This window comes from Esox lucius, chromosome 8, assembly GCF_011004845.1.
Source record: "Esox lucius isolate fEsoLuc1 chromosome 8, fEsoLuc1.pri, whole genome shotgun sequence".
NCBI classification, from domain to species: Eukaryota; Metazoa; Chordata; class Actinopteri; order Esociformes; family Esocidae; genus Esox; species Esox lucius.
This window is the reverse complement of record NC_047576.1, coordinates 35,501,428-35,512,163: the sequence shown is the minus strand read 5'-3', so window position 1 is coordinate 35,512,163 and position 10,736 is coordinate 35,501,428. Positions and strand designations below refer to the sequence as shown.

The window sequence follows — 10,736 nt, the reverse complement described above, 5'->3', positions numbered from 1 at the left end:
AGAAACGCTCGGTGGCCGCAGCGGCAAAATGCTTGTGGCCTGCCAGTGGGCCACTGGCGTGTTGCTTGCTGGGTACCTATCCAGACGCTCAACCCATTCTAGTCGTGCCTCATCACATGGTTCTGCTGCCACAAGAGCTAGAGCGGAAGCGGCAAAGGTCAAGGCTTCATATGCACAAAAAGAAGCAGACATGCTAATCAAGCAGGCACAGATAGAGGCAGAAGAATGTAGGAGAAAAACTGAGCTTGAAGTGGAACTGAAACGTAAGGCAACCTCCAAGCACTGAAAATACAGGGCGCTGCTGAAGCAGCTATTACAGAGGCTGAAATCCTTGAAGCAGCTTATGAGGCAGAAGTTGGAAAACCAACGCAGCACAATGTCACAAAATTTGCTCTGTATCAGTTACATCAACACACTAGTGAGTATGTGCAACAACATTCTCAGGAGCATGAGGAGCAACAGTCTCAACTCATGAAACCACAATCCATCTTTTCACCAGAGCACCAGCCAAACATGGACAACGGTGATACAGATAATCGTGGTAACCAAATACACAGTGTGGAAGAAATTATCCATGTCATGTTCCAAGAATTACCAGCACAACGACAGAGCACAAGTACAGCCTACGCTCAGCAAAGCCACGCACGCCCTTTGAAATTCTACCAAGATGAACGTCGCCCCCTACAGACTCACATCCCACAATCTAAAGGTAAAACCTACTTCATGCCCTCTAGAGCACCCCTGCATGAGCAGTTAGCCAGATACCTGATTCGCAAAGAAATAGTTAGCTCTCGACTACTGAAGTTTGATGATAAACCAGAGAACTACTGGGCCTGGAAAGCTTCCTTTGTCAACTCCACCAGTGATCTGAACTTAACCCCCAGGGAAGAGCTAGATTTATTGACTAAATGGCTGGGACCACAGTCTGCAGAGCAGGCCAAACGCATCCGTGCGGTTCACATCAATAATGCCAGCTCACTTAAAATTATGTGGCAGAGATTGGAAGAATGCTACGTTTCAGCAGAAATGATAGAAAACGCTCTGCTTAAAAAGTTTGAGAAGTTTCCAAAAATATCAAACAAGGACAATTGTCCTCATTCATCATTCTCGCGTAGAAACGGGCGTATATGTTGGCGTAAGATTTTGCTTACACTCCTCTCACCGCTTGATTTATGAAGCTGTGCGTACCTTTAAAATCCAGGTGTACGCAATACCTGCCCTTGATAAATGCCGCGGCTGAAAACGATCGTCATTTGAATAACACGCCCCTATATATTTAAGTCTCCGCTTCCCCCACACCCTCATTTTACGCCATGGACACACGGAAGACGGCAAAAAAGAGAAACTTCTCTGACGTGGAGATTGAGACGATCACCAGGGAGGTAGAAAGAAATAAAATTGTTTTATTTGGCAGTTTAAAAAGTGGAATAAAAGGCGCCCACAAAAACAGAATTTGGACCCAAATTACGAGTGCTGTGGGGGTTGAGAAGCGCACTCCAGCAGAGGTAAGAATGTTTTATTGCTTAATACAAGTTAAGCATGAGTTTTCTTTATTGCTTAATATAGACCGATCAAGTTAAGCATGAGTTTTCTTGTTTATTGTAGGTGAAAAAAAAGTGGTCCGATTCAAAGATCGCCACAAAGAGGCGCGTCTCGGCACTAAAGAGGAACCAGAGTCAGACTGGGGGAGGCCCACCGGATCCAAGTCTCCAGCTGACACCGAACGAGGAGCGGGTGGCAGCCCTCATCGGAATGGTGTCTTTGGAAGGTATCACCGGTGGGGGAGATACCGACGACATTCATGGCAAGTAAACTTAAATTTGATAGACCAATAATAATAAAAAAACACAATAACTCGTTTTATTTAAATTGTGCTCTATTGTTTTGCAGATGATGGCACTGCAGGCCCCAGCGCCCTCGAGGCATCTCCCCCTCAGCCCATCCAGGAGCCTGAGCCTATCCTTGCGCCAGAGCCTAAGCAGGTGCAAGCGGGGGAAGCCGAGTCCCGTCCACCAGCCTCCCGTGCGCCACGGCCAAGGGTCCTGACGGATGAGGTCCTGGAAAGACAGACAGAAACTTGTAGACTACTGGTCAAAATTAACCATTCATTAGTGTCAATAAATACGACATTAAAGCAAATAAATGAAAACTTAAAAAAATAAAACAATGAAAACAAAGTCTGTGTTATTTTAACTTACCCTTAAAACCCTTAAAAGGTCCCGTCTGAGCTGAATAGCTCCTAAAGTCGGTAGTGCAGCCCACTGCTCCACTGGCACTTCTGGGTCTGGGGCCAGCGCGTCAAATGGCACACGGTTTACCTCAGCTATGTTGTGCAAGATGGCACATGCCAAAAAGATGTTGCACACCTTATTTGGCGAATAGAGCCAGGCACAGCCATCTACCTTTTAGGAGCCCCACGCAGCGCTCCACAGTGGCTCGTGTTTGTGCGTGCGCGTGGTTGAAGTTGCGCTCCTGATGCATCACGGGATTTGGCACAGGGGTGATCAAAGAGTTTAAAAGAGGATAATCCCTGTCACCTAAAGGGGAAAAGAGAGGTTAGGAAACGAATATATTTTGCAAAATAAATTTGTTCTTAGTACTCACCTAAAAGATAACCATGACCCCTCAATGCGCCCTCCTGCAGCCGTCTGCACACGCTGCTGTGCTTAAAAATGAAGGCATTGTGGGTGCCTCCAGGCCATCGTGCCACAACATTTAATAGGCAGAGTCTGGCATCACAAATAATTTGCACATTGACTGAATGATAATTTTTGCGGTTGATGTATGCGTAATCATTAACCGATGGTGGTTTCAGACGCACGTGGGTACAGTCAATTGCACCTATGACATTTGGAATCCCAGCAATCTCATAAAACCACCTTTTAATCATTGTTTGCTGGGCATTGTCGTATGGGAATTGTATGTAGTGTGGGATGAGAGTCCTGATGGCAGCCAGCACGGATGACAGCAAGCGGCTCATGGTGGGTTGGGATATACCAGACCAGTCAGCAATCTCCCGTTGAAAGGTTCCAGTGGCCAAGAACCCCAGTGTGGAGAGAACCTGGACTGGAACAGGTAAGGCCCTTGACCGCCGGGTCTCACGTTGGAGGTAGGCCTCCAGGTTATTGCACAGCTCCAGAAGAAGACGGAATCAGCCAGAGATATTTGACCTTCTACGTCCAGAGTCTGATGCAGAAATTCGCCCTCAAGTTTCAACCTTTGCTACGAAAGCTACAGCTGGGGTTCTCAGCTCTCATCTATTTAGTAGATTTTCCAGTTGGAAATCACTTACCCGTGCAACAGCCAGGCTCATCCAAAAGGCCAGAGCCTACTCCAAAAATACAGACCATAAACAGAGAATGGATGAACTTCCTCAAGCAAGACTCATAATTATGAGGAGCATACAACAGGACTTCTTCAAAGAGGAAATGAAAAATCTCTCAAAGGGTGAAGAAGTCTCAAGACACAGTTCAATCAGAAGTTTGGATCCCATCGTTGATGATAATGGTTTGCTGAGAGTTGGAGGCCGAATATCGTCAGCAGACATGTCTTGGGAAGAAAAGCATCAAATCCTTCTTCCAAAAAACCATCATGTCTCTACTCTGCTGGTAAGACACTACCATGAACAGCACTTCACTGAAGGTGCAGTTCGAACAGCTGGACTTTGGATAACAGGAAGTAAGAGATTGGTGTCAAGTATGATTCACAAATGTGTGATCTGCAAAAGATTAAGAGGAAAATTGGAAGAACAAAAAATGTCTGACTTACCCCTGGACAGACTTACCATGGATCCTCGTTTTCGGACCTTGGACCATCTTGGTGCGCAGGACCAGAGGTGGGCATGTAGAAAACAAACGCTGGGCAGTTATGTTCACCTGTCTGAGTACACGAGCGATGCATATTGAGATCATAGAGACAATGTCAACCTCAAGCTTCATCAACGCTTTGAGGAGATTTACCGCTATAAGAGGTCCTGTGAGACTACTCCGTTCCGATAGGGGCACAAACTTTGTTGGAGCTTGCAAAGAACTGCAAATACACTCAGAATATCCAGAGTTGAAAGCTCACCTGCAAGAAAAAAGTTGCACCTGGACTTTCAATCCTCCACACTCCTCTCACATTAGTGGAGTGTGGGAGAGGATGATCAAAGTTGCACGCCGCATTTTGGATGCCATGTTGTTGAAGGAGAACTGTCGCCTCTCTCATGAAGTACTTGTGACACTCATGGCTGAAGTCATGGCAATCATTAACGCAAGACCCCTAGTTCCAGTGTCCTCTGATCCAGGGATGCCAGCTGTTCTCACGCCAGCAATGCTGCTCACTCAGAAGATTGACACAGTATCTGCCCCTCTAGAGAATATGGATCTCAAAGATCTATATAGCAAACAATGGAGGCTAGTTCAAAGCCTTGCTGAAACTTTCTGGAGATGCTGGAAGCAAGAATACTTGGAGACCCTCCAGCCCCGCAAGAAGTGGAAAAAAGAAAGACCAAACCTGCAAGTTGGAGATGTGGTACTCCTTAAAGACACTCAAGTTAAAAGGAATGATTGGCCCACAGGTGTTATTGTGGAAACCCTAGCCGTGATGGCAGGATTCGTAAAGTCAATGTGAAGATCATGAGACAGGGTACTCCCAAGGTATATTCAAGACCTGTTTCAGACATTGTACTGCTCCTCAGTAAAGGGACATAGTGGTATTATTTAATACCAGACAGGGAGTGTTCTGCCCCCACTTTGTGTTGAATTAAAAACATCTAGTGGTGTAAAGTTGTATTGCATTTGAGTTCTCAAAATTTAGTCCCTCCTCTCTTGCCGTTGGTTTCCTATTTTTCTTCTGACTCTGGTCTACTGAAAGAACATGCTGCAGTTACTTTTCTATCTTTGTCTTTGGTAGTTTTTGAAGGTCTAAGTCTGTAAGTGTGTCTGTAAGAAGCATATCTACTTTGATATAATCTTTGTGTATTGTCCATTTCAGCATAACATGTATGTTGTGTTGATAGATGCTAATCGCGATTAGCATTTCTTCATAGAGATCCATGGTTATGCTAATCGCGATTGCCATTGCTCCATAGAGATCCATGTTAAATTTAGCTTAAATGCTTACTAGTCATGATAATGGCTAGTTTGTCCTAGGGGATAGCTATATGTTAGACTTAAGTTACATATTCATGTATATGTATATATGGGCAGTTTGTAATGCCATATTATTATGTTTTCAATGTTTTACAGATAAAAGATACTAAAGGCCTCTCTCTACTCCGGTTTCCTGGGTCTTTATTTCAAGGATCTTATGTTAGCTATCTGCTACGCTAACCTGTTAAAGCAAGAGCAGAATAGAGGCTGTTCTGGCGTGTGCAGACATTGTTGCCATGTGCCCTATCACTGTTCATGTTGTACATGCTGTTCATTCTCTCATTTCACAAGCTAATACAGAACATTTGCACCCTGCTAGGTTACTGCTACTCTTTTGCCTACAGATTATGATGGTGACCCCCACGACTGTGCTGCCATTGTGGAAGAAGTCAATAAGCCACGACCCGACCTCTCAGACACACCCATTGATAATGCTAATCTTGAATTTTTTGTGGATGGCTCAGCCCAGCATTCCCCCAAAGGGGAGCCCTTGGAAGCATATGCTGTCACCTCAGCATTAGAGGTTGTTGAAAGTGCTAGATTACCCTCACACCTATCTGCTCAAGCAGCTGAACTGTTTGCACTCACTAGAGCCTGTATTCTAGCCCAACATCAGTCTGTTAATATCTACACAGACAGCAGATATGCCTTTGGGGTCGTGCATGATTTTGGTACTCTGACGCCAGCGCAGGTTCCTAACAGCATCTGGTAAGACAATTTGTCAGTCTAGGTTAGTTGCTAATCTACTGGACTTTATCCTACTACCATACTCTATATCTGTGTGCAAATGTCAGGTTCATACTAACGCCTCTGATCCCGTCTCTAAAGGTAATGCTGTAGCTGACATGGCTGTTAAAGCTGCTGCCACGTCTCCTGTCTCCCCCATTTTGCAGATGGTTTCTCTGCCTTCAACTGATGTTTTCTCTCTTAATGATGTTTCTGACTTACAATCAGGTGCTGACACTGCAGAGGTCTCTCGTTGGAAGCGGTTGAAATGCTCCTTTGACCAGAAGCTGAAAATTTAGTTTGGTCCTAATGACCTCCCTCGCTCCTGTTTTTCCTCACTCCTGTTACCCCAACGTTGCTAAGTTGGCACATGGCCAAGACCATTTTTCCAAGAGTGCGGTTGGGTATATTGTACATAACTTTTAGTTTACCAGGTTTCTTCAGGATTGAACAGGATTTTCCTTATATGCTGAAAATGATATGAATCAAAATGTGTGATTTGTATGACGAACATGTTGGTAGGGGCACACTGATGCCAGTGTTGGCCTACCCAAGGCCTGAGGGGCCGTTTGAGCACCTATTGATGGATTTTATTGAGTTGACTCCATGCCAGGGATACAAATATTGGATGCATTCTCCAAGTGGGTAGAAGCATTTCCATGCAAACATGCCACAGCCATCGCTGTCGCAAAAAAATTTATGCAGGAAATTAGTCCCAGATGGGGCCTACCATCAAAATTGACATCAGACAATGACTCGCATTTTGTAAATAGTTTAATTGAATGAATCTCCACTAGTCTAAAGATAGATCTATACACACATTGTAGCTATCATCCAGCCAGTGGTGGCTTGGTTGAGAGAGCTAATCAGACTCTAAAAACCAAATTGACCAAATTGATGGCTGAGACGGAGTTGTCCTGTGTAACAGTGATAAAACTTGCTTTAATATACATGCGAGGCAGAGAGCATCGCACTACGGGTCTTTCTCCTCATGAAGTGCTTACAGGCACACCAATGAGGATGATCACCGCTCCTTTCCCACAGAATAGATTGATGATGTCACACTTAACAATGTGTTTAAGTCTATTTTTCCTCTGGTGGAAGCAGCCCTGCCTGAGCCAAAAGGAAGACCACTCCACAAGATCCAACCGGGTGTCAAGGTTGTCGTGAGGGACCTCCATAGGAAGTACTGGCATCAGTGTAGGTGACTGGGGAACATACCAGGTGCTACTGATCACCCAGACGGGCCGTGAAGGTTGCTGAGAGAGCCACTTGGGTCCAAGCCAGCCACTGCAGGAAGGTGCCATATGAACCAGATGACAATGTATGCCAGGACAATGACCACCACGATGGCCATGGTGTAGCGAGGAGTGCATGCTGAAAATTACGTTAATTACCTTCATCGTCGGTCTAGCTCTTTCTGCCATTATCTGGACCATAGAGACTGGGCGGAACAACGGAGAACCACCAGGAACCAGCAGCAGCAGCAGCATAGTTCAACGGCAGGACATAAATAATAGCCGCCTCCAAGACTGGAGTCTGGCAAATAACAGCCGTCCCAGCTGTTACAGGAGGACCGCCGAAATGCATGATTGGGCAACAGCCCACTGGAAACACCACCATAAGAATGGCTGGTGGATGCTGTTGAACCACACAATGGTGATTATGAGGAGGCAGAAGTTGGTCTCCATAATATCTATCCCACGATAGAATAGCTGGATTATTTTTCTTGTGGTTGTTTTTGTTTTTTCTTGGCCTTCACATTGTTCTCCCACTTAACCTCACACTGATGTTGACCTAAACAACAATCACATGAATGTTATGCAATTGCACAGGGGATTAATAATGTAATGTAATAAATCCAAGTAAACATTACTATTTATATAATCATTGCTTGATTTTTTGTCTACTCCTTAGGATATGGGAAGATTATTTTTTTTGCATTATTAAAGGATTGTTGATTGTTTTGCATCTAATCAATATTAGTTTATATGATGATTAATGGTAGGAGAAAGATTTTTTTGGATAATAATCTGTTGCTCTTGCTGGAATGTATGATGTACTTTCTACTGCTTTTGTTCATCATTGATTGTACTGTTTAAAATGTGTTCTTGTTGAGACTTAGTCTCAAAAGGAGGTAATGTGGTAGAAATGTTCTTATTCCATATTCTATGTATAATCCAGTAATTCAGTAAGGCCATTTTATGTTTCGTCTCTGCTCACATGTACAAGATGTGCCTACAACATAGCTTTGGCTAAACTCCTCAAGGGCTGTAGACATCTTTTATCTTGGTAAGCCGAAGTTTGCACAGCAGCTGGCAAGATGTAGACTGACCATGCATGGGAAAGGGACACAGTGGGCTGTACTGAATGTATATAGGCCTGAGCTCAACCTTCAATGGGGAGCTTTTGATCTGACTCTGTTGAGTGTTGTTAACTGATCCAGGTTTGTAAATCTTGAATAAAGCTTTACTTGTAAAAAATAATCTACAGTCTTTGTGCCTTTCCCATTAGTGATTTCCACGACACTACTCACTCAAGAGTATTTCTTTAGTTTTACTATTTTCTACTTAATAGTGAAGACGTCAAAACTATGAAATAACGTATGGAATCATGAAGCAAACAAGTGTTAAACTGATCAGAATAAATAAAAAGATTCTTCAAAGTAGCCACTCTTTGCTTTGATGACTGCTTTGCATTCTCTTTGCATTCTCAATAGTTTCATGAGTTAGTCACCTGGAATGCACCTCAATTAACAGGAGGGCCTGGCTAAAATTTAATTTGTGGAATTTCCATTTCAATGCATTTGTTAGTTGTTTCGTGACAAAGTATGGCTGGCATACAGAAGACCATCATTATGTCTGTATTATAATAGTCCATATAATCCTTTGGTCTTATGAGTTCAAATTTGGGGTGAACAGATGATCTCTGTATTTGTGGTTCCCACAGTGAAGCATGGAGAAGGATGTGTGTTAGTGTGGGGGAACTTTGCTGGTTACACTGTGATATACCTAAAATTAAAGGACAATAAACCAAAACACTCCTCCAGACTGTACGGTTATTTGACCAAGGACAGGGCTGGTCCTGCATCACATGACCTGGCCTCCACAATCCCCACCCTCCACAATCCCCACCCAATTGAGATTGTTTGGGGTACGTTGGACCACAGAGTGAAAGAAAAGCAGCCAACAAGTGCTCAGCATATGTAGGAACTCCTTCAAGATTGTTGGAAAACCATTCCAGGTGACTTCCTAATGAAGCTGGATGAGATTGTGCAAAGCTGTCATCAAGGCAAAGGGTGGCTTATTTAAATCTAAAATATAAGTGCACCTTGATTTGTTTAACACATTTGGTGTTACTACATGATCCCATATGTGTAATTTCATAGATTTGATTTTGACACTATTATTCTGCAATGTGGAAATAAAGGCGCAGATATCGGTCCTGCTGCAGGGTTGATCCCCTTCTACGTCCCTGTCCAGCTCTCCTCGTGTAACGGCCTATCTCCTGTTATTTCCTCTATGCTCTTGAGACTGTACTGGGAGACACAGCAAACCTTCTTGCGATGGTGCGTATGGATGTGCCATCCTGGAGGAGCTGGATGGCCTGTGCAAACTGAATGGGCTGCAGGTACCGCCTCATGCTACCAGTACTGACAAGGACACTAGAGAAGAATCAGTCAGGAAGGATAAGAAGAGAGCAAATGTCTGTGGCCACCACCTGCAAAATCATTCCCTTTCTGGGGGTTGTCCTGTTGTTGCCTCACCAATGCACCTGTTGTCACTTTCACTTGCACCAAAACAGGTGACTTTGATTCACAATTGCTTACACTCCCGAACTGGACAGATTGATATCCCTGAAGTTTAATTGACTTGGTGTTATACCGCGAAGATTATGTGTTCCCTTAATTTTTTTGGGCAGTGTATTTACTATTTACCTAGCCACTGGGGTATATATTGGAACATAGCCATCCAGACTGTATAGAGAGAACTGCATTTTGGCCTACATGTTGTTTACAAACTTATTATAACTGAATTACAGATGAATTTCAAAACATATAGTGACTGATTACCCCTTTAACTCATTTATTAGATGACAATAACAGATGTCCCTTGTGCCTCCCAAATGGCACGATTGACCTGAACAACACCCTTCTCTAGCTGTAACTGAAGAATACACATATGTTTGTATGCATATATAGTTGGAATTGTTTGAACATTGTTCTTTCAGACTTCTACTTCTACCCTGTTTATAACCAATGCTTTGTGGACAACAAAAAGTCCTTTGACGTTGTCAGATGTTCACTCTGTAGTGAAAATATACTGGGAAAACAAACTGAACATACAACAAACTGAACATTCAACAAACTGAACATAACTATTTTGACATGTTTCTTTCTGATTTTGATTGAGAACTCAAACGCAACAAATTGAAATACCTAATGATGTATGAATAAGACTTTAGCTGAGCTCCATCTCCAACAGTACAGATACTGTACTGTATGATAAAACAACTGTGCCGCAAATGAAACCCTATTCACTTTATAGTGCACTACTTTTGACTAGTCTTGTTATTGAATGATATGACAGTTAGTGCAATCACCACATTGGCTATGTGTCTTTTAGTAGCATCCACCACTGGGCTGTGAACTTCCTTTTGGAAGAGTTCTTGTGTTAAGCAACCCACCGGAAGGTTTAAATACTGCCACACACATATCTCCATTCTCTTTCTATCTAAGCACACTTTCTGTTTACATCCCAAATGGCACCACATTCTCTAGTTACAACTTTTGACCAATACGTAGTATTGCACTATGTAGGAAATAGGATGCTATTTAGGATGTGATCCCTAGTTTCTTCAAACATTTAAATAGTGTGT

At 43.3% G+C, this 10,736-nt stretch overlaps 1 protein-coding gene across 1 annotated transcript; it reads left to right on the top strand.

Annotated features, from left to right (window-relative positions):
* Positions 1-1,481: 1,481 nt before the first annotated feature.
* On the top strand, positions 1,482-2,670 carry LOC114839652 (DNA polymerase delta subunit 3-like). Its single transcript, XM_034293870.1, has 4 exons — positions 1,482-1,505; positions 1,606-1,804; positions 1,891-2,079; positions 2,645-2,670. Exons 2-4 carry the CDS (start codon positions 1,753-1,755, stop codon positions 2,668-2,670), a joined length of 267 nt encoding a protein of 88 aa, XP_034149761.1. The 5' UTR covers positions 1,482-1,505; positions 1,606-1,752.
* The last annotated feature ends 8,066 nt before the right edge of the window (positions 2,671-10,736 follow it).